The following is a 24697-nucleotide window of genomic DNA, read 5'->3' as shown; positions in this document are numbered from 1 at the left end:
TACTTGATTTGACTCATTTGGGTGACTGAAGCTTCATATTAGCTTCAGATAAATTTTTAAATACATTTTTGCACAGAATGAATCTTGTGGATTTTGTCTCCCATCACTTACATTGTAAATGCATCATGAGGGGATCTTCTAATGGTCAGTATGAACAGGAGGAATGATTACAGCAAGAAAAACCTGTTTCCATGTTTATTCCGGCTCGTGACTGTTGTTAATGACAGACTAGAAAGAATGTGAACCCCGTCCTTTAAAGTCTGCCCATAAAAACCAAACATCAGGCAAAATCCCACATGCTCCAATGAAAAAAATACTTCATAACAAGCTCACTCAATAAACTAACACTTTTATTGTTTCCTTATTTTTCATTACCATTTGTTGTTTTCACTGAGGAAATTGATGATACATCACACTAATCCCACTAAATCACTTTGTTCTTTCATAAAAACACATTAAACAATCAACAAAACAACAGGCTACAAGAAAACTTTTAGCTGGTGCCAATTAAGGTCAGAGGTAAAAATAAAACAAAAAAAACCCTCAAACTGTACATACAGAGTTAGCACCGTTAGCATAGCACCATCAAGAATCCAAAAGAAACAACCTGAGGTAAAAGTGTTGACCACGACAGAACGGTTCGATTTCACTGTTGGCATTTTTATCACAGCTGTGTGTGTGTTTGTGTGTAAATGCACAACATGTGTGTGTGTGTGTGTGTGTGTGTGTGTGTAATGCGTGGTGAACCACAGGAAAAGCAACAGTGATTCTAACCCAAGTCAGCACCACTTATTTTAACTTTCAGTAAAGTTAAAATAAAAACACAGGTGTGCATAAAGTCATGTTTCAGAGACACCTGAACAGTACTGTCGATGTTAAAAAGGATTATAAACGCTGTCTTATAAAAACACCACAACAAACACTGAGAACAGAGATATGACACTTATGCTACATGTTGGGTCACGACTCACTGAGATTTAAAGGACCATAACAGTGGGGTTTTTGCATGTTTGCTTACTACTTGCATATAAAAAACATTACAGCCAGAATGGTATTAAAATCAACGTTCATGATGCCACTTTTCATCACAAAGTTTGGTCTGAATGAGCGGAGGGCAAATCACATAACAGTCCGGTTGTCACATGTTTGTTTTGATTGACAAGCCAAAAACGTTGTGATGGAAATTTGCATCATGATATAAAATAATTGTTGGTAAAAAAAAAGGGGATTGTTGAGTTAAAACTGTTAATGGAGAAAGGAAACTTTGCTGGAATAAAATACAGGACTGGAGTATAATTTATTTGCTAAAATTGCAGCAGTGTGTTGTGTTATCTGTCCCGAGCAGGAACACGAAGATCAAAGAAGGAAACGCTACTCGGATCTGCCTGAAGAAACTCAAAGCACACACACGACAAAGGGATTTGGATAAATTCAAATTCAAGGCACTGTGTTTTGTTTAAGTATAAAAGTTTAAAAGACTTTATCGTTGTTTTACATGATAAAAAAAAAAGTCACCCTGCATCTTTAGAGGCCGTGATCATTGGCATCGTTTCTGAATCCCCCATCAAGGGGACAGTGATTGGCTGAAAAAGACGACTGCATGCAATGTTAAACAGCCTTTTACTGTTGGTTTCTCACTCTATAAAAATGAATTTAAACAGGTTCTGGTCTCTCATCCTTAATTTATTTATTCATGATTTATTCTTATCTTTTTAAATTAAAATAATGCAGATTATTTTTTTCAATCATTATTATTATTTGCTTTTTTCTTCAACTTTTTAAAATTTTGTGCTCCTTTTTCATTATTTCTTTAATAATTAAAAAAAAAAACTATTATTTTTAATTAAAATCGCGGTACAAATTTTCACGTGATTGAAACGTGTTCTTACAGTATTCATTTCTCCGTGCATATTATTGTTTGACCCTGAGGAAGACCATGGTCATAATGATAAAGGTCTTTTAACTTTTGTATTTTAACAAAGCGACGTGTCTCGAAGGACGCTGTGAAATACGGTCGGCTCGTCTTGTTTATAATGTTTTCACGCTCTCTTATTAAAAAAGGGATCAAACATGCAAAACCACTGTTACGGTCCTTTAAGGCTCACAGCTCCTTCATCGGAAGACGCTGTGAATAATGCTGAAGTCTGACCTCTGCGGTATTGTAATGAAAGTTTACAGTAACTGACGACTTAACTACAGTCATATTTAAAACACTCCAGTTGAAATATTGATAACAGTCATATGAGTTTGGCCTCAATAAGCCGACACAAAATAGTTTTTTGGTCATGTATAAATAACAGTCCTTGAAATAGATAACATGTTATAGCACAAATGCAAACCCAGTGAGGTAATTTTGGACAAAATCACTGGTGCACCATAGTGAGATTATTTCATTTGGATAAAAACGTTTTAGTAAACAGAGTAAAAAAAAAAAAAAAGGCTGGTTGATTAATTATCTAAAACTTTTCATAGGAGGTAAAAAAGATAAAAATTCAACATAGCTAACGATGAACACTAAAAAAAAAAAAAAAAAAGATTATAAAACAATATAAAATACAGATTATAAGAAAACAAAGTTAACATTTTTCATATTTATAAATTAAATACAGGATAAAAAAAAGTGTAACTGCTGATTTCTTTTAACCAATTAACCAGTGTTGAGGTAGAGACCTGAGGTAGAGGACCTGTGTCTTGAAGCCAGGTCTGACGGCTCTCTCTGGTTTACCTGGATTCACTGGAACTGAATACTGGTGATCCTGGATATGAGTATAAATGAATGATATGAGGCTATTTATCGGGTCGTCAGTGTGGTTAAAAATCCGTCTGTTTACCTAAAATTCAGTTGTAAACCCAGATTGAACATCTAGTTGTGCAAACATGATATAATTATCGTTTAAAATGTCTCTATTGTTCTTTCTTGTCATGTCGTTGTAAACTCCAGTGATCTGATTGGTTAGTCGGTGGGCTTGTTAACAGGTTTTGATTCTGTCTGACTGAAGCACGTTAGTCCTGCAGCATATTGTGATCTAACCGTGTTAACAGTGAGCCAGCTCTGTGATCCCGGAAAACCCGAGTAAAGCCCAAAGATAGCTGGGTGACCCACTAATCTCGCTTCGAGAGACAGGCCCGTGTTCTTACTGTTTGATCACAGCACCGTCGTTCATCAAAGGAAACCTCGTCCACGATGAAGGAAACCTGAAAAGTGTCAGTTGCTCGCTGGTGATAGTGGATCATGGATGACAGACATCTCAGAGGATTGAAGGCAAACATTTCTCAAAGTCAAAATAGTGAATGTTAAATTAGGTCTTTCAGAAAGAGACAGGAGAGCTTAAACTACTTAGTAATGCAGGGCAGGATACAGCGGTGGATTTACCGCTTCAGCTCTGATATAAAGACCTTCCTCACAGTTACTATTCACATTCAAAATAGTCCTTCAGTGGGGCGAAGAGGTGACGAATAACAGGGACACTCCAGGAGCGACCCAAGACTTTCTGCCTCTGCATCCGGCCCATGTTGTTCACATCTGTGTAGTGTTTGGGGAAGCCAAAGATCCTAAAAGAGTCAACCACATGCAAAACTTTTAAGATACAAAACATCCAATTACCTGAAATGTGCTAAAAAAAAAACAACAAAAAAAACCAGAGTGGAATTTCTATATTTACAAAAAGTGTCAGCATTTAGCTCAACTTTCTTCTTTTTTTAAGGTACATTTTGCCTTTTTTTTAGATAGCGACAGAGTATACAGACAGCAAGAGAGTAAGGGTCCTGGAATCAAACGGGGAGATTGTGTGTTTATGGTAAACATATTAACCACTTTTAGCTTTTTTTAGTTAATAAAAAGAGAGATTTCTGAGACATCCAAAAGAGTGCGAAAGCTTTTTTTTAACTTTTGATTTGCAGAGCGGATCTGACGAGTACATGGAGTACAGTTGTTTTGAAAATTAGTGTCCGAAATCACTCCATATTTACTCTGCAGTGTACTACATTTATACTCTGCCATAGTATCAAAATTATGAGTGTGTATTTTATCGATTATATAGAGCCGTCAATACTGGAACAACAAAAAAGTAGTGTCAACAGCAGGTATACAACTTTCTGCTAACAATCCCATGATGCAGTGTGTTGCATTTCATAGATGTGAAAGTTACAGTCGTGCGAAACAACGACATCAGTGATGATACCAAACAATGATTATCTGGTGTCCAAAATGTCCATCTACTGCTCATTAAAGAGTAAACTACCGGGGTCTATTATACAGGGAGTATTGAATGAATGAACGAGGGAGTTTTACTCTGCTGCCTGGAACAGTTGACCTTTGCTGTCTCACAAGACTTCTTGTTTCTCGGTCAGGTGCTTTGCAATCTATAAAGTACAACTTGTGGAGATTTAAAAAAATGCTTTATCTAACATCTACATACTAAACTTGAGATTAAAGCTTTGCATATAAACAATATGTTTAAATGTTAATTGCTTACTGTTCCATTTCGGTGCACCATAGGTAGTCATCTTTGCCGTTCATGCAGACGGGTAGCGGCCCCATCTTCCCCTGCCTTATGGAGTTTGACTTTGTTGTTATGGTGCGGACTTTGTCAAACTGCAGGAAGAGAAAACATCAGAATCAGGGCATTTTTGCCTTTTTAGGAATCATTTCTAGGGAGATCAGTTAACCCAGCCTTCCTGGTCACATGGAGAATGGACTCATTCTTTTAAACTGCAAACTAAACATTATGTGACAACAAAAAACACTGATCCTACCTTCGCCTTGCGTCCGACTTCCAAACAATCCTGGAGAGCCACTTTGTCATCTAGAGATGTAGCTAAGGGTCTGAAGAGAAAGGTGGACGGGCATGCAATGTAATTTAAGTTTCTTCAGGAAGTGAATCTTTGTCTTTTAGCTCGAGAATACGCAGGAAAGAAATGATACGACATGTGCATTAGTATGTACCTGTTCATGCCAGGGAGGTTTCCCCAGAAGTAGCGCGCTCTGTGAGCAGGACTGACTTTCACTGCATCGATAAGAATTGGATTACACTGAAAAAAAAGGGATGGAAAATAATGAGCAATAAGACTTAAAGCAGTCTGTTGGGTTGAAAGGAAGCTTTCACCAGTAATAAACACGCAGTATAATCACCTCAAGGAATCTACAGATATCTGATTTATCATTGGCGCTCATGAAAACCACGTTCTCAAACAACCAGAAAAAGGGACGGTCGTCGTCCTCCTTCGGCTTCAACAAGGTCAATATACGGTAGTATTCGAAAAAGAGCCTTCCAGTGCCCTCTGCAGGACAAAACAAGAAAAACAAACAAGAGTTATCAATGAAGAGTTTATGTGTGTAGAACATGCATTTGATCAGCAACTACTTGTTAACTGTTCAGATATTTGGGAGCGGCATACCAAATAATCCTTTCCGAAGAGGATTGACCATCGACAGGTCGTTACACGGACTGCCTCCAATCAGAAGATCAAAGGGACCCCATTCAGCCAGCTGCAACACACGACTACAGAGTGTGAGTTCATATTTTTATATCGTTTTCAGTCATTTTTGATGTGCCAAACTCACAGAAATTGACGACAGAGCTGAAGGTGAGTTCAGATTAGTTTTCAGGGGGTTGAGAAATGAGAAATCTTTCTCAGCTCGCACTCACATGTTTCCTCGTGATGGTGCGAACGTCATTGACGTATTCTATCTTTCCATCGTGCTTGACCATCCCCACGGTGATCGAATCCTCACAGATTTCTGAAGCGATGTAGCGCTCAATCTTGAAGCCCAAATCTCTGAGCACCAGGTATCCTGTCACGATGATACAGTTGGTTAAGAGCAAGTTATTCACACAATCTCCATTACTGTCTTCTCGTTGTACTTTTGGTTCAGGTGATTGTCTGACTGAAGATGACTGTCAGGATGAACTTACCTGTTGCAATACCATCAAAGAGCGAGAGCACCTTGATTGGTCTGCGTTTATCGGCAGGGATGGAGGGATAAACTCTGTGAGGCTCCTGTGATAAAGGAAATAAAATCACAGGTAAACAGAAGCCACCACACCAGTTACAGCACTGAAAGACACTGGTTATGTACATGCAGCCTGTTGTACCAGCTGCTGCTCAATTTGTTTTGTTAATTAGTTTAGCAGGTATTTTGGTCATAAACCGGTATTTGTCAAGGGATCATCAAAGTCATCTGGATTCATTCTCTGGGCCCATACACACCTCTCTGAGAGTCTCTACAAACACTGAACATGATAAGCTTCCCAATGTTTGGATTTAGTGCAGAACTGTCGTATTAGATCACGCTGGATGTCGACAGGTGTAACTAATGCGTATTGAGACAGCAAAGTGTTGTACTTACAAACTCCATGGCACTGTTGTTGACAAAGAAGTCTTGGACCTTAACACTCCAGTCTGGTCTGAGTTTGAGGTTTCCTTCGCACTGGGACGGTTTGCACATGTAGCAGCTCCATGGATCGACGTCTTTCAGCTTGTCAAAGGTTCCCGGACCCACCAGGATGTCCAGACAGTCCTTACAGAAACATCTGGGAGCGACAGACACACACAAACATCCAGAAAACATATAAATGAAAATGAGAGATTTTTTTGTAAATTTAAATGGGAGATAATTTCATTGTGATCTATATAAATGTATTTGCTTTTACTGTTGAGATAAATATTTATTGAAGAAGTTGTAGCTGATGGGCTGTTATGTTTGTGTAGATATTTTGTTCTAAGCACCACACAGTGGTCACAGTCTAGCTAATGACAATCATATCGGTGGCTAAGGTTGTGTGTCATAATTCAAAATATATTAAAAAAAACCCCAAGTATGGTCACACTGATAAACAATAAATATCAATAAACTGGCCAGACATAACACCTGAGCAGTGTTTACCTGCAGCAACTGGCATTGCCACACAGAATGACCTCTAAGCCCGCGCAGCACACGGTGCAGTACGACTGGTAGCCATCTTCATCGTAGCGATACAGGGTCTCTGTGAAGTTCTCCTGTAAACAGTGAAAAGGTAGTTTTGCGGCATTTGGGATGTTAATAGTCGCTGGTTTTCAGATGGAGGTTAGACGTTTACAAACTGGAGTGGAATGAAGAAAAGCAGACCACATACAGTAGACAGAGATCAGATCATTAGATTATTAGATTACCTTGCATTTTAGACAAAGACCACCTTCAAACAACGGGTGCTGCACTTCAATCTCAGATGTGCCACAAGACAAACAAAAATCTGAAATAACACACATTTACTTTAGAACTGAGATTGTTATAGTTACATCAAAGAGGATTTTAAATCACAAACTTCTTCAATACTCTCACACAAAACTTACCTTCGATTTTTCTTCCCTTCTCCTTGAGCTTTTCTATTATCGATTCTGTGAAGGAAGATATTAAAACAGATCACACAAAGGGAGACAAAATGATGATAATAACATAAAGCCTATGACTGAATCTAGTAGCTTCCTCAAATTTTTTACTCTCATTCCAGTTTGTCGTTATTTTTATGGACTTCCAACAAAAGCGATACGTACCTCTGCTGCAGGTGACGATGGAAGCGTTTGCCTTATTTTTAAAAACATATTTCCTTTTTGCTGGCGGCTGGTACTCGGACGGGGCGGAGTCGGAGGAGTCAACATGTGCAGCAGAATCTGCACCAGAAAAAGATGGAATCAAGAGAAATTTTATGGAAAAACACGGGTTGTGAAATTACTGATAGAGCCAGACGGACACACGTATAAACTGACAGTTAATTCTTAATCAGTTAATTCTTAGTTCACTTCTAAAATACTAATACATATAGCAACACTGTCTGAACCACTCTATATTCTCAAGCTTTCTATGAATCAGACATGAAGAAAAATTACCATAATATGCTGCATTTGATTATAAATATTAAATAAAATATTTGGACATAAAGGATGGTGTGATGAAAGGAGCTATTAATTTCTGGTGGACTTATAAATGTGCAAGTACCAAGAGGTATGAATCCCTCCGGTCCTGTAGGCAGAAATCCTTCAAAGGCCCAGTCAAGCATCAGCTTGAGCTCTTTTTCTTTGTTTCCTTCAGCCGCAGCAAAAGACTTCACACAACGCTCGCCTGCCAGCTGCAAGTTACAGGTGTGTTAGTGAAATATTTCCAGCCACTGAGTTAACACATTCTTCAAGCGACTATGAACAATCTGCTTGACACCATCAAACAAAAACATGTTAGCAAAAATGACATCGGTTCTGTCAGTCAATGGTTTGAAAGGTAAACAGTGTTGGGAAATAGCATATTGTTTCATTATTATTTCCATCAGTTGTTAAATTATTTGTCATAAAAAAAAGTTTGTTCACAGTTTGGTCCCAATCAGCAAACCGCTGATGCTGTAGCCAAATTTCCACTTCACTTATTAGTTTCAAGGTTTATGACGCTTTGAAGGAATATTCACATTACAGCTAAAATGGTCTTGTGTTGCTCACTCAGCTCACTGATTAGCTGGTGGACTGACTTTTGGAAAAAAACAAAAAAGTATAAGCTATAATGTTAATGTTGGAAGCTACATTTCAGAGACTCAAACAGTGTTTAGTAACAATAAAGCCTAGTAGCTGTCCAGTAACTGCCCATCCAGGACTGTCATACTCACTATCACTATTTCACTGAGCAAAAATCTTTTTTGTCTGGTTTTGGTATGAGGCCAATTTGTTACTGTACAGTTCTGGAAATACAGAAACAAAAATAATTAATTTTTCGTCCACCTTTCAGTTGAAGCTGTGGTCAACAGTGATTAGCTGCACCCACAATGGTCAGCGCAGCTCAGGTCAAAGTTCGACAAATTTGAGCTTTCACAGTAACGGAGGAGGCACACGCAAAAGGGTTGTTTTTACACAATAATGTGAATACAACTCTATAGCGCTGCAATTGCCTTTGGCACAACGTAAGACATGATAACAGTGAGATATGGACTAAGATTTTACATTTGAATAGATGGAATGATGGAAAAAGCTGAATCATAAATATGATGTTTTAAAGGTCCAAATAACCTGTTATATCATAATAATCAATTCATCTGAAACTAATAAAATCTCAGTAGAAAGAAGACAGAGGGGAATTGTCTGAAGGAATCTGGGACTTCTTCACTATAATCAAGAAAAAACTTGGTAAAAATGATCACTCTGAATTACAAGGTCACTACTGGTGAGAACCAACTTCATCCTCTATTCTTTGAGTTGACAATACCCTTGTCAGAAGAAGCACCACACAAAGTTACAGAACCAATGTCATGAGGGTCATTTAGTTGTAGTTTCCCGAGTTTGAGCATTGACAAATTCTGCATTCAACAATGTGGTACAACATTGTGCAGTGATATAGTGGTGAGCGAGGAAAAACAGGAAGTGTAAGACACAAACAGAAAAAACATACAAAATACTGATTGTATGACAGTTTTGGTCTTTTACCTCGATGATCTGGAAGATGGCCTCCTTGTAGAGAGGCAAGCTGGCGAAGGAGTTTCTGCAGAAGCACTTTGTAAAGGTACTAAATGGCAGCAGACCCTCCGTATAGATCTGCAACAGATGGCAATGATGATGTGAAAATCATTAGTTCAGAAAAATGTTCCTGCAGCTCGAGTACATAAATATCAAAACAAACTAGGGCTGTAGTCAAACAAAGATGGGGAGGGGTGTAACGGGACAGAGTGCACAGTAAACTCGGCAGTCACACATTTGTCTGTTCTGTATTTCTCTGTTTTGTGTCTTCGGGTTATGCTAGCCCATTGTTGCTAACTTTGGAGCTAACCCCCTTTACTTTTCCAGCATTTGGGGAAACAACAGACGTGACTTTTTAGCATTTATTAACTGACACACTGTAGTCTGTACTGTACATTTACTGCCAGACTGACAACTTACTACTGACCTTTTCCTCTACCCCACTCGCATCCACCGTCACTTATCTGCCCCTCGCTCTCTCCCACTCGCTAAGCAAACATATTCCTTAATGGAGCCACGCTACCAGTGGTTTCCCAGGCAATGACAGAGGTTGACTCACGTACCGCAACAGCGCTGCACAGAAACTCCCAAACGCTATCGATTTCTATATCAAATATTAAAAAACTTTTTTTTTTGGCCTGGCGGGGGTTCTCGTTGTGTCAGAGAGAAACACAGATTCAGTAAACGTTCAGTAAACGTTGGGTACAGTCAGATCCAGCAGTCTCCATTAGGTTGGGCGAGTTCAAAGTTGTGAAAACAACGGGAGTGTTTTGAATACACCCCCGTTTTCAAAGCTTATTTGTTAGTCTGTCCCTCCCGCCGCAGGAAATAATGGATTACTCCTGGAAAGCAGTTGATGTAGCACTTTTCTCCTCATGAAAATAACACGGAGATTATTCGACCAATGAGAATTTAGTCGGACAAGAGCATTTCGACCAACTAATCGACCAGTCGACCAGCAGACTACAGCCCTAAAACAAACATTCAAACATTGTGCTACGAACCTCTGAGAACATCCCGTCGCCGAACCACTCCACCCTCCGCATACCCGGAGGAGCTGACTTGGTTTTCCACGGCATCACCATCCCAGGCCACCAGGAAAACCCCTTCACTTTCCCCCACACCAGCTCTCCTGTCAGAAACCCTTTACCGTCCTGCAGAGAAAAAGCAGTGATGACTGAAAACAAAATGTTCATATAAAAGCTAAAAGTCTAACAGAGATATTTCCTACGACGTGTTTAATTAGCAGACTTGGAGAATATTGTATTGTGGGATTATTCCTGTAACTGTAACATACCTGGTAGGCATGTTTCCGTCGTCCTCTTGGTGTGGGTTTACTGGATGGTGATGTCTCTTCCTCCTGAGGACAAAGACGTCAAAGGTTTAAAGGGATTTAGGAGGAGACATTAATCCAGTTGTCTGCGATAGTAAGTTTAAGTAAAAACCAATCACTTACGTCTTGATTTTTTTTATGTTTTTAATTTCAGGTGACAAGGAGAAGACAATGTGTTAAAACCAAGAAGCAACGGAGCCCTTCATCAATGTTTAAATGTGAGGATTCGCTTTGTTCAAAGCAGCATAATACACTGTAATATATGACTATAAATCTAATTTTAAACATAGGAGCCAGCATTATGCTTGGCAGGATGTATTTTCCTACTCCTGCCTTATTTCCAGGTGAACAAAGCCAATGCGAAATCTGAAATGAAGGTGTGTTAAGACGTGGTTTGGACTCCAATAGCTGAATCTGTTTTCATGTTTTTATTTGTTAACTCAGAACTCACCCGTGTCACAGAACAGATTTTCTTCCATTTAATCAAATTTAACAATCAACACCGACTGAGTCACATGCGTCACTATGGGACCGCTCACGTTTTGAGTCTATTTTGTTTTCTCCGCCGTGTTTAATGAAGCATAATGTCCACAATCAACTGTAGAAATCACACAAATCTCTGTTTATCTGTTGTGAACTTTTTAATAGAACAATGAAAAGGGAAATAAATCAATGAATCAATCAATTTCAGTTCCACAGGAAGTGTGTTGCTGACAGGACACTTGTTCTGAGGGAAGTAGTGGTCGAGCTGGAATCGGTGAGATAAAACAAAATGGATGCTACATGGACGCGGATTCCCAGTAACTGAATCTTTTATAGTATATTATAGTAATTTAGATGTATGTATGGAGTTTTCTTGTATCACAAACGCAAGGTGTGTATCCTTGAGGTTTAACAAACGTTATTCTGCCAAGTAGTAGCAAGTAGTTTTTGAGTTCTGCAGTGACCCCTACTGGTCATTCAACAGAAGTAGTTATACGACAGGGAATTTCCTTCAGAGCTAACAGGACGGAGTAGAGAGCACATGTGCCAGCATCTGCTACTGCTATTTATCTTCAACATTGTTGCCTTGGACACTATTTATCCGTGAGTATTTTGTGTTAGCAATTTCTTTACACTATATGCATGATATATTTGCTGTGTATTTGTTTTGTTGCAGATTCGGTCTAAAGGTGACTTAACAGCTGGCTAGCATAGCTGCAACCTGTTGGCTAACCTGCTTAGCTCATGACACAGCATTTTTTTGTTTCTTACATAGTTATGTCAGCTTAATGAATATTGTTCAGATTCTGATTTGTGTTTGCATTTTGTGCTTTTTTGTTGTTTTACAGTAAATGTGGATCTTTATTTAACATGTTAAAAGTTAAGTCATTAGTTTATCGGATGACTGCAGACTGTTAGCTAACTGTTAGCTGTCTAGCTCTGGATAAAGACTAGGCCTACTCATTGCCAGGACACTATAAAAGTGTATTTAAATCCTGCACTGTTTACATCCAGAAGGAGCTGCAGTAATTAATCGATTTGGCTATCTGAATAGTCAACTGACAGAAAATTAACTGGCAACTATTTTGATAATCGAATAATCATTTCAGTCATTTATCGAGCAAAAATACCAAGTATTAGTACCGGCTTCTCATATGAAAATATTTTCTGTTTTTCTTTATCATATATGACAACAGACTCTAAGAAATTATGATTTCAATTTTAAATGACTGATCAAGAAATTAATTCTTAGTTGTAGCCCCACATCCGTGTTTACTAGCCTTCAGTCTTCTTCTTCTCTGCCTTTGGTCAGAAACTCCACAGAGTATCTTTAACTAAACAGCAAATGTGTAATCTATCTTTTACTTCTTTAAATTTCATTCTTTAGAGTCCTCAAGCTTTTGTAATTTGAAATTGTTGATGCTAAACCTAAATAGATTTGATTAAATGCTGTCAAGCCCCAACCTTAGTCATTGTGCAGGATGCTTACATGTTGTAGGGTAAACCACTACGTTTGTTTTTGTTATGCTGGCATTACAGAGGGCAGAGAGGGCTGTCATGACCCTGGTAGTATACTTGAGTATACCTACCACCTCATCTCGGGACTCCGGACCCTTATCAAGAGCTATGGGTTTGCACCAGGTGCTACGGCCAGCCTGAAACACTGTACGGGCCTGTGGCGTCTGGCGCAAGCTGCTTTCCCAGCCAAAACCTCCCCTAATGGTCCCCTGAGAGACAACACACTCTCATTACACACTCAAATATCATGCAAATGTACACCAAAAAACGCACACACGCCTTCATATACAGGCAAACTGCACCTCATCATCAGCAGTAATTATATTGGCCAGATAACGAGAATAAAGAAGTAAGTAAAGGATAAAAGACTGTTGGTAAGGTCAGAGGGATTAAAGAAAGGAAGGTTTATTTTACAAAAGCAGCAACTTTGAATTTTAAACGATATACAAATATGGATGCAAAAAATTAAATTTCCCTAGAAACTGCTGTCAAGTGCAGCTGCCGGTATTTATGGTGAAATAACAGACATTGTTTTTAAATTCAGAACAATAAAGTCCTATTTGTCATTACAAATCTGACTTTTTTTTAAATCAAGTTGCTTATTTTCTATGTAGATGTAGTAGATTAAGAAGCAGCAGAAGATCAGAAAAGAAAAAGTGTTACCTCTTTCAATAAGGAGCCATTCTCTTCATAATGATAACTCTTTGGATCTTTGGAAGGAAACACAAAGTATTTTAGTATTTTTAGTGTTGAAATCAGAGACATGATAACTGCATTCTAACATCCTAAAGATCTGGAGGATAAAAGGAAGCCACATATGGTGCACAACACAAAATAATTCATGTTTTTCTTTTCTCAGCTAATAAATTACAGTAAGATTTACTTAATTTAATTTTCACTCAGTATACCTTACAGGTAAAATTACACTTCAATAATGACACGTTTAAAAAGTTTTTCTTACCATTTAATTTTGTAAGGCGGACTTTACATGGCTTCAAGGTCACATCAAGGCCATTGAATCCTAGAAAATAAGATAAAAGTGTGGATAACATGTAGGATCCAGTGTATGGACTTCTTATACACTTCTTCTTAAAGCAGCTGGTGTGCAGGACTTTTGTCTCCCCCTTCTGGCAGTGAGAGTAAAGAAGGGCGCTTGGCTGTGATCGCCGGAGTACAAAGACGTTACCAGGACAAGGAGAGGACATTTCTCTTTGTTTGATAACGTTAAAAATAAAGTTAGACTTTTCTGTCGGCTTCCCGACTCATTTTAACAAAGACAAGAGAAAAAGAGGGAGAGAGAGAGCTACTCTGGTCGAGCGGGCTAGAGACTGAATGAGATGACTCGTTTCACTATCAGAATTTGATCCATTCGGTCTGATAACATTTGGAAAGTCTAGAAGAGCCACACGATAAAACGGCCAAACGCCCAGCACAGGAATGTTGCCCCAGACATGAGATATAAAAACTCCTTATACTGTGAAATACAGAGAGATTTATCTGGCAGCGATAGGCTTAATCAGCATTGTGTGAACTCGTTTGGCAACTGATTGAATGTAACTGACGTTCATTTATATGCAAAAGTTCGACACTGCAGGTTTAAAGTCTTTTACACATACACCATAAGAATCATTATCTTATGAAATATGGTTTATATTATCAGATGATTAAATTAATTTACATGCACATTTTACTTAATTGCACTACCTATGGACTATCTTCTTCTTACCTTCAGTCTTAATTGAGGACTCCTTGTTGCTGATGCTGTCGGAGAGAGTGCTGTCGGACGTGACGTCACTCTCGCTTTCTGTTAAGGCTTCACTGTCAGACAATGTGGCATCACCATTCTCCAAGGCCTTAGAAAGGAAGCAGAACATATATGAAATAAATGAATTAAAACACACAAAAACTAAGCACAAAGACAGACAAAAGATTTTGATACAACTCTTCCATTTACGTACCTGAGAAAACACCAGCTGAGCATCAAGTGGAGGACAGGGGAGGCACAACAGGGTAAAAACAAGCTTCCTGAGGATTGAGGTTGGTTTGGTTTCCTTCAGTACGTCGGCCCAGTGTTTCTCCAGTGAAACTACTGCTGACTTTTCCTTTTCTCCCTCCTCAGCCAGCTGATACTCGACGAATTCACTAGTGAGCTGCTTGACCTCCTCAGGGGAGCTGCAGATTCCCAATGTAATGCCAAGCTCTCCTACTGCTTCCCCTGTTACTTTCAGCCTGCTCTGGGGGTTCAGCAGCTGAGCCAAGCCTCTTAGCACCTCCTCACTTAGAGGCAGCTCTTCTGCAATGCTACCTGCGAGCGCGATGTAGAACGGCAACACCTCCTCTTGTAAATGTGGCAGCACTTCTGCAGCTTTAGACTCGTTCAGGAAGTCTTCTGCAGCTCTCCCACCCAGACTGAGTTCAGAGCTTGACAGGTGGAATTTCTTGTTATTAAGGATTTGGGCATCACGTTCTTTGAGGAAGCGAACAGCAGCTTCAGGATGAAGGAAGGAGGAGGTGTAGGTCCACAGCAGGCTACTGGCTTCTTCTAGGATGAGCGGCAAATCAGCTCGGGCAGCTCCCTCGTGTATCTGCATATGCCTTTGGAAATTGTGCAGAGGCTTTAGGGCCTGCTCCAGGAACATAAATGTTGCCCTGACTTTGGGATCCTGCAGCTGGGAGCAGATTAACTTGGCTTTGTCATCTTCCTTGTCGCAAGAGCTAAAGTACAATATAAGATCTGTCCATATTTCTAAGATTTTTGTGACTAACTGGCAAAAATTAAGGCAGCTGGTGTTGAGAGGAAATGATGCATTTTCTCCGGTGATATCTGAGTCAAAAAGAGCCTTGAGGTTGTCATTCTTGGTAGAGCAGGAGGAGTAGTGGGCATGGATGTCTACCATCAACTCTTGAGCCTGGTTGGAGAGTCTTTTAACCCCAGCATGGCAAGCAGCATCACCAATGTTGTACAGCCCCCCTAAGGCTACTATGTTCGGGTTGAGCTCCCTGAGCTGCGAGCAGATCTGCTGTGAGGCTGCACTTTTACTGTCAGAATAAACAGTGACAAGATTATCCGTGGGTAACTCAAATTTCTTCAAGGTTTCCACCACTGCCGCCGCCGTTTGATCTCCTCCATTATCTGCTGGAGACTGAAGAGCATCCAGAAATCGGATGCGGTGCTTGGAGGCTTCGACATCAAAAAACCCAACAAGCAACACAGAGGCAGTCTCATCCTTGCCCAGTGTTACCCCTTCATAAATGTATACGCAGTAAGGAGTATGTTGGCAAACAGATGTAATATCTTTGGGGTACTGCAACCCCAGTTTACAGCGTGCAAAATAACTAGACACCTGCCCGCCATCACTGGGGCCATGCTTAAAGTGTTTGTGAATAAAACGGATAGCTGCGTTGCTACAGGGAAGCGGCTCAGAGCGTTGGCTTTGCAGGCGAACACTCTTGGCGATTTTAGCCCTTTTCATGTGTATTTTTGTTTCCACATGTCGCTTGAGGTCAATAAAGCCTTTATGAAGAGTGCTCAGGTTTCTGTCACAAATGCGGCAGTAGGTATAGCTCTCTCCAAGAGTACTTCTTTCAGCCCAGTCAAAAGTATTCTTCCACTCTTCAGTGTAAATGTATTTTGTCGTTGTCACAGTGCCGTTCTCTTCAGTGCCTGATTCCAATTTAGGCTTCCCTGACAAAGTAAAAGAGCAAAATTACGACTGCACAACTGATGTAAATCTGGTAAATGAAACCCATGCACTGCTATGTTTTATTGTCACAATGAAAGAAAATGCTATGTTATATTTACATGATTGAGGAGATGCCAGAATAGGGCTGATATCATGGCTGTCCCGAGCTTTCACAGGGTCGTATTCCTCAGTTTTCACATTTGCCACGTAGAAAGCTTTGAACCACTTCAGGATCTCAAAGTTGCTTTTAAAATCCCCATTTATGAGCTCCTCAACTGGAATCGTCTAAATCAAAACAAAGAAGACAAGACAGTTTTAAAATGAATCTGACTTCACACAGTGAAGTCAGTCCCTGCACCAAATGTTGGATACATTTGGTACAGGGACTGAAATAATTAAAGCTGTAAGCAGCGTTGGTCGGGACCTCGAACTCTGGTCCGTCGGGATCAGATCATTTTGCTTTTTAAAAATGAGGGATATTTCTTACAAGTGTGTTGTGCTTTTATTTGAAAGTTTGATTGACAGGATGAGAATTTCCTGCAGGGTGAGACATGTCTGTCTTGCTCACACCTGTGTCATCAAAATTATGCAAGTTTTGGGCCCATTCACTTGAATTTCAATTAGTACATAGGTGGCGCTAGAGAGCACATTTTGGCACTTTAGGGGTTAATTTTTTTACATTTTATCAAATTATTCACCAGACCTGATGTGCGTGCCAAATTTGGTGAGTTTTTGAGCATGTTTAGGGGGTCAAATTTAGGTGTGATGTCCTGTAATAATAAAGAAAGAAAGAAACTCACGAAAAACAATAGGGTCCTCGCCCTTAGGCTGCCTTTTGGGCTCGGTCCCTAATTACACCTATACTTAAATGCACATCAGTGTTTCCGCTGGTAACATTTTGCTGCGGTGGGCCGCCAAGCCAAAAAACCCCCAGAAAAACCAAAACAATCATCTTTAAGGTGGTCATAAAACTCAGTGCGAGCTGTCTGAAGTTAGTCTTTTTCACATCTTGACGCTCTGTTAAAAATCAAACACGTTTAAGATTATAGGAAGTTTTTGGCTCTTCTGAGCACCAAACATTAAGCAGCAAGCTGGGTAGTTACTATGGCAACGGCCGAAAAAACTCCTACCGTCACACACACACACACACACAATAGACGGTGAATTACATTGGTGAATTAATAGTGTTAATTCACCGTCACGTATTTTAGTGAGAAATCTTAAATTTTTTAAATGGTTCTCCTCTCATTCCTCCCGTCTTCTCACACTAAAATAGTGCAGCTACCCAACGGAGGGTGGGAGCGAGTTGAGGCAAAAATAATCCAATATGTAAGGTTTGTATGCAAATTACAGTTTAACTTTATGGATTATATTGATGCTGAATTGACAAGAAGATTGTCAACACCTTTTACCTTGTGTTTCTAGAGTTATGTGTTTTTGCGGACATGTAAGGAATTGTTAATATGTCATATTTCATAAAGAGTTATTGGCGTAATATTTTCCCCGGAGAGAACAGTCGCCTCAGTTTATTTCAAACTGCTATGTATATTTTTAACATTTTGTCACCACCGCAGAAAAACTAGGTAACAGCTAAAGTATGACAAGGTTGTCTGATGTTGGCTGCTGTTATTGGTTGGTACACAGTAAATGGTTGCCTTTTGTTTACGTGTTTTTAAACTACATTCCTAATGAAACTTTAAAGCTCATAATATGACCTCCCCTGTCTGTCAGCTGCTGTTTGTCTGCAGTGCATTTACTGCTTTTTCACACATGGTTTCAGGCCAGTTGGAGGAGTTAAACCTGTGACTTTCTGCCTTTGTATAACTGTCCAGGCTGCTGCTGTTTCTAATGTATTTCATGCAGTCTGCGGGGTTTCTGTGGGCAGCTGTATAAACTGTGTAGCTGTTTTAATGTTGTAAAAATACCTAGTTTTCCCTGCATTCTGGAAAACCTGGAAATTTAAGGCATTGTTCAAGTACAGGATGACACCTTTTGAAATGTGATGTGTTAAATGAAAATGAGTTAATAACAGGAACAATCAGTGTGTAGTGTCTGTTGTTTCTCTTCACAGTTGTTGTTGCTCAGTAATAACTGAATTAATTAATTAATTTACATTTTCTTTTTGGCTGATTTTTCAGAACAAACCACTGAACACACGAGGGAAGTTTCTGTTTGTAAATTTCACCAGGAGCAGGATGGGAAATAATCTCAAAATTAATTTAGTTGTAGTCTAGACCCTGCAAGATCCCCAGTCTTTGCAAAATCTTAGTCTGTAACTAAACTCAGTGACTTTTGACACATTGTTTTTAGATGTGAGAGGTGGTCAGACTTAAGTCTTTTTAAAGTCTTTTTAAAGTCTTCTAGTGTACAAATCCCCCCCGACCCTAGTTCACATCGCCCCCACGGAAATCTACTTGTTCCACAGGTAACACTGCACATTCTTGTGCTTTCATAGCCTAGAAGGCAGATGAAGTCAGTGATTCAATGTAAACTTCCCCGTGAATAGTTTGGAATCTTAAGTTCTTTCTTAATTATCTGTAATTGTAATTCAACATTTTGGGAAATACCTGTATACACAGTAGAGTGAGATGAGAAGACTGAATGTTAAAATGACTATTTGTGGTTGTTTCGTTACAACTAAGTTAATATGTTAGAAGTCTTATTTCTGTTTTCTAAAGTATTTTTTCTGTATTTCTTTGTGGTCACTTTAAGAATCACAGCACGTCAGTGATGGGTAGTGACGGAGTTGCGTAGTTATGTAGTTACGTGATGTGACCAATCAGGAAGTAAATGAGCTCACAAAGAGAGGTACGTTTTTACTCTGAGCTAATCCAGGAACATCTGCATACATCTTATGGAAGCATCATGGGTATGTACTGATTGTTTTATTGTTATCTACGGAGATCATTATTTTTGGGACAATGTTACATTCTGTGAAGTTTGATGCTAGACTAATGCAAATGCTCCCAGGCCACTGGAAGTTCATATAAGAATAAATACAAATAAATAAATGAACAGATAATTGATTACATGATAAAATATGATGCCCTATATTACATTTGAAGTTAAATATACAAGAGACACATAAAACCTGTAACAGTAAAAAACAAGGGGATTTAATTAGAGCATCTAACGGTGTAAAGGCCCTATTGTATTTGAGGGAATTATTATTATTTTTTGTCCAGAAGAATCGCATTTTTGAGGGGTTAAATGTGCTTGAAAACTCATGAAACTTGTTTGAGTGTGGCAATATGGCTCAAGGACGCCCCCTAAAAGATTTTTAAGTCAAAGCCCCCATTTTTAAATTTGACGTAGATGAACGAAATTTGGTAGGCACATGTATCAAGTCCAGACGCACATAAAAGCCTCTTGGAGCCATACCCTAAGTCCAAAAGGAAGTCAGCCATTTTGAATTTACTTCGCAATTTTTGCCATTAGTAGACGTTAACAAACTTCTCCTAGAGATTGAGCCTGACCGACTTCAAATTTGGCTGTGAAACAGGAAGTTGTTGTAACTTCAATGTATATCGTCCAACCTGCACCAAATTTCTCATGCTTGGTAAGAGTCCAGGCCTGAACACATCAACATGTCAATATTGAGTCATAGTGCCACCTACAACACCTGACAACAGGAAGTCAGCTTTATATGACAAACATCATCCGATTTACATGGAATTTACATGGTGTGGTCTAAACATGATATACAGGAACATGTTGTATAATTAGTGGGTGTTCTCTAGCGCCTCATAGTGGACACATGAAGTGATATTTATCTCCTTCTTGCAATGTTCGATAATAGTCCAGGCCTGAACACATCTACATAACCGCAATAAAACCCTTTGACTGCAGTGCAACCCAACAAGCACGAAGGTGCGAGGGCCCGTTCATCGCTGCTTGCAGCTTTAATTCATATTAAAGATTGAGTTGGTATATTTATATATTGTGTATATCTGTACATGTTAAAAGCAAGCATAGTGTTGATAATGCTTTCTGTGTGTTTTAGTTTCACCTTTCCTTGCAATGTCAACAAACTTGAGGACAAGGGGAAAACGGTCCTCAGAGTCTGACGTTAGGAAGGTGTTTATCTGTCTGTCAAGTTATATACTGCACATACACCGAGGGCAGCACGGTAGTTATACAGGGAGTTGCATAGCACAGAACTATTTGTTGACCAGGTGCAGTGACTTCCTGGAGTTTTGCCATCACTGTGCAGTCGCCAGGCAACCATTGGCAACTCCAGGAAGTCACTGTTCTTAGCTCTACAATATTTTCATATCATAATTAACACACAATCTGATAAACCCCACCATGCAAAAACACTGGCATACTTCCTGTAAGTAAAAATTTCCCTCGTAATGGCTGGATAGATAACATTCATTATGATAATGACAGACATCGACACATAACTAGCTCCTAAAACAAGCATAGAAAACAGAAGTAAAAAAACAAATTGCCATGCTTCTCTTCTAGAGAAAAACTGCATACCTTTGTGATACCGTTCTTGCTGAAGGCCTCATGTAGGAGACTGAAGTTGTGCTTACAGTCATCTTCACCTTGTGCATCAAATTTCACCTTGGACATGTCAACAGAGCCAGGGATAACCCAGTCCATGAGCTGACACTGACACGCACCTGTAGGATCACACACACATCAAAACAATTCAGGAATTGTTACCTGAACCAGGACAAATGGAGGAAAGAGTGCTTGTATGTACATGGCCATTCAAGCTCACTGTGACTTTTTCTGCTTGTGATATTCCTTCCCACAATATTTAAAGTTGCAATACATGACATTCAGCCACTAGATGCTGCACTATAGCGCCAAGATCTCAGACCAAACAGAGAAGTTTGTGACCCGGCCGCCATGGTGGAAACGGACATGGAAGACACGGAGGGACTCACATACACAAACATGCACATGCAGCTGGACTGGCTACCAAAACAAAGAACAGAGAGGTTCAGATAAGAACACACACAGCCGGCGTGTGACTTCATTCACTGCTCAGGTCGCCATTACTCCGTTATATCTTTGCATAGCAAGTTGTTTGCATTTATTGCACCTTTATGACTGATCTGTGGACCACATAGTGCTGAATATTTGCATAGCTTGTTGTGTTGACCAATTTTTATTGAAATATAGCCCTGCTAACAAAGTAAAAGTGATTATAAAAGTCACAAATGCATTGCACTTGTGATAGTGCAAAACTTTTTAATGTGATGCGGCAGCCGTAACTTAACAGCTCAAATACGGCTGTAAGATGATCAGTTAACAGTGAAATACGGCAGATATCTAAAAGTTGAAACCACAAAGATTTGGTTACAAGAACAAGTACTTAAATAAGTTTAGCAGAAGACATGTCGTGATTTGAGACGCAAGACTACTACATAGGGCCATACACCGTTACTGTGAGGCAGCAGCGGAAACACGTGCATTCATGGCTTGCCATAATTAAAGCAGGCTAAACCAACTCCGTGGAAAAAGAGGAATTAGGCCATATTCAGACCAAATCAGGCGGTGCAGCGTTCAGCCGCAGGGTCGAGCGGAGGTGTGTGGGGCTGTGGACGTGTTTATTAGTGCTCTAGAATGTAACCACTGTGGAACAATCAGAAAATAACGTTTATGTATCTGATTCACCGGGCTTTCTCGCTACCGGCGCTCCCTCTCTTCATGCACTCTCTAGCTCGCTCGACCACAGCTGCTCTCTCTCGTCCTCTCAGCTCTCTCTCTCTTTTTCTCTCGTCTTTTTTAAAATGAGTCGGGAAGACGACAGCAAAGTCTAACTTTACTTTACAATATCAAATGAAGAGAAATGTCCTCCTCTCATCCTTGTAACATCCTTGTGCTCCCTCATGGCAGAGTTAACAGCTCTGATCAGTCTGATCTCCAGGTGTGATCGACCACCGCAGCCTTCAGCCACAGTGACGTCAGGTTGTGTTTCTCCAAAAGTTGACTCTGGCTCAGTCTGATGCGGCACCGCAGTGGCCAAAACGGCTGCAGTCAAAACACACTACCTCCATTCGAATAAACGGGAAGACTGGCGTTTTCGCCGCACTGCCTGATTTGGTCTGAATACAGCCTTAGGTCTGCTACTGATGACTTACCTGAACCAATCTGCCGCACATCTTTGAAGTCTGTCTTCAGCAGGTTGTTGAGCCAGGTCACCAGTTGAAAGCGGCTGGTTTTATCTAGGAAGGGGTCTGGTGTCACAACCGCTGGACTTGCCATCTTGCAGCTCTCTACGAAAGAAAACAGAAAAAAATCACATTTTTTAAAAATAAATTCAGAGGAGTATTAAGAATGAATGGTTAGATAATAAGAAAAGGTCTTGTTGTAGTTTACACATATTTAGGTCTATAATTTGTACATTGCCATCTATTCCAAACATAAAATCACAACATTACTCTGATCCGTCTGCTCTTCATACTGTACTAGCATACATGCTATGATCAACAGCTTGTAGCATGCATGTCAGTGATATATCCCCTTGCACAAATTCATTTTTCAAAAGGGAATTGCTATATTGCTACTCTTTGACAAAACATAGCTCTCAGTGTTGCCAAAGCTCATGTCAACCCCTACCCCATGACTGGGTGGGGGTGGTGGGGGGTGGGTGGGTACTAAATCTCCTATTGTCTGACTGACTGTGGAGGATAAAGGCTGAGGGCTTTCTATCAAATTTGGTGACACCAAATCATGACTGCCAGACACCTTCACGACTGCGTCTGACAGTTTTTCTTGACGTGCATGCACGAAAAAACACAGGACTGAGTGCTGCAGGATACCGGAGCCACGCTGCTGCTGCTGCTGTCTCTCTCTCTTCCCCTCAATATATAGAAAGCGTAAATGAAATCTCGCGTTGTCAATTTTTTGCCGCGAACGTCCCAGATGCAGACAAGGAAACGTGAGCCTTAACATTAGATCCTTACATTAATTACAGTGGAAGCACTACAGTACAATGGAAGCAATGCAATACCATGCACTACAAAAGCGGTACTGTAACTGCACAGACAACCGGCATGTTCATTTCATTAAACACGGTTTGTCTTCAACATTTCACATCACATGCACGGTCCTGCAGCTACAGCTTGATTTCACATGCAGGGAACGATCTTTTTTTAAGTTTTACATTTAAGAAAGTGGCTAAAACTGATATGCACCGATAGTATCCCCGTGTTTGCAAATGGGCTTATCAGCAGACTCTACGGGAATACGGAGGGTAATTACAGAACCGGCAAAAAGAAGACTGGAAACAAAACAGAACAATAAAGGCTGTAATTTTAACCTGTGCTTATCATCCATAGACCGGCTTTACATGGGGAAGTTACAATAGGTTATGTGTGGCTGTTTTATACACGTAAATGTATATGATATATAATAGGTGACTTACCCCGTCGTTCCCCGACAACGTTCAGGAAGATCTGACTCGTCCTTGTGTCGTCCTTCTCGTCGTGATTGGACGAGGCTTACGAACTTACGCCCACCTCATGATCGCATTGGGGCCAAAATATTAGTGGCGCCACATCCAAAGCAAAAATAAAAATAATAAATAAATAAATGAAATTTTAAAAAAATCAATATCTCGCCGATTTCCAGTTGGCCGAAAATTATGGTTGCTGGCGTTAACGTTATATCACTAAACTATGCTGCTATAGTTAGTAAACGTTAACGTTCGGTGTAACCACTGTAACATTAAATAGCTACAAACGTGAAATGTTTAGCTATATCGGTATCCAATAAGTTATATATGTGACAGATAATCGAGATTAAAAACTACACCATTCAATAGTTAGTGTAGGAGAGGAGACGTTATTCGTAACCTCCTTTCGTTGCATATGTGCCTGCATATTGTGTTAAGATACTAAAATTGAAGTTAACTGTTAGTTAACTGTTAACTGTGTCGGTTATGGTACATGCTAACTACTAAAACATGGCAGCCGGGCTCACTAAACAGCAAATTTTAAGTCGTGAACACCCCGTGTCTTTGTGCTGTAATTACAATGAAATGCAGCTTACATAACCCGCAGTAATGGCGGTTGTTTCGGTTCAACGGCTGGCCGTTTGGTTGCGAGGCCTGTTGTAACCGTGTAATGGCGACCCAACAGGGCTGTCGATCAAAAGAAAACTTTATCGCATATTGAAACTTTAGCGGTTTGATGTGATGTGTAGCATTGTCAAATTGGTGAAAGAAAAAGTTGATAAAAGCTTAGCTAAT

The 24697-nt window shown here is 39.8% G+C and overlaps 1 protein-coding gene across 2 annotated transcripts; it reads right to left on the bottom strand.

Annotated features, from left to right (window-relative positions):
• Positions 1 to 333: 333 nt before the first annotated feature.
• On the bottom strand, positions 334 to 23964 carry dnmt3ba (DNA (cytosine-5-)-methyltransferase 3 beta, duplicate a). 2 transcript variants are annotated; one of them, XM_067592997.1, is made up of 26 exons: positions 23873 to 23964; positions 22587 to 22721; positions 20971 to 21116; positions 16605 to 16770; positions 14761 to 16487; positions 14529 to 14655; positions 13764 to 13823; positions 13466 to 13512; positions 12874 to 13011; positions 10766 to 10828; positions 10473 to 10622; positions 9439 to 9546; positions 7976 to 8105; positions 7534 to 7650; positions 7333 to 7377; positions 7153 to 7232; positions 6887 to 6999; positions 6350 to 6533; positions 5916 to 6000; positions 5649 to 5794; positions 5398 to 5488; positions 5132 to 5280; positions 4946 to 5031; positions 4756 to 4825; positions 4476 to 4594; positions 334 to 3552 (listed from the first exon to the last, which is right to left on the bottom strand). In XM_067592997.1, the coding sequence occupies exons 2-26, from the start codon at positions 22708 to 22710 to the stop codon at positions 3411 to 3413; spliced, it is 4413 nt and encodes a 1470-aa protein (XP_067449098.1). In that variant the 5' UTR covers positions 22711 to 22721; positions 23873 to 23964; the 3' UTR covers positions 334 to 3410. The 2 variants fall into 2 exon arrangements, with proteins under 2 accessions (XP_067449098.1, XP_067449099.1); XM_067592998.1 differs by lacking the exon at positions 12874 to 13011.
• Between the last annotated feature and the right edge of the window lie 733 nt (positions 23965 to 24697).

Source organism: Thunnus thynnus, chromosome 6 (assembly GCF_963924715.1).
Source record: "Thunnus thynnus chromosome 6, fThuThy2.1, whole genome shotgun sequence".
Classification (NCBI taxonomy): Eukaryota; Metazoa; Chordata; class Actinopteri; order Scombriformes; family Scombridae; genus Thunnus; species Thunnus thynnus.
This window is presented reverse-complemented; position numbering and strand designations above follow the sequence as displayed.

Excerpts from the sequence above, each read along its gene's own strand:
- dnmt3ba (XM_067592997.1), bottom strand. The coding sequence starts at position 22,710 with ATGGCAAGTCCAGCGGTTGTGACACCAGACCCCTTCCTAGATAAAACC. Across the intron at positions 7,651-7,975 it reads GGAGGGATTCATACCTCTTG|ATTCTGCTGCACATGTTGAC; the intron begins GTACTTGCACAT and ends TTTCTGGTGCAG. Across the intron at positions 3,553-4,475 it reads TGGTGCACCGAAATGGAACA|GATCTTTGGCTTCCCCAAAC; the intron begins GTAAGCAATTAA and ends TGACTCTTTTAG.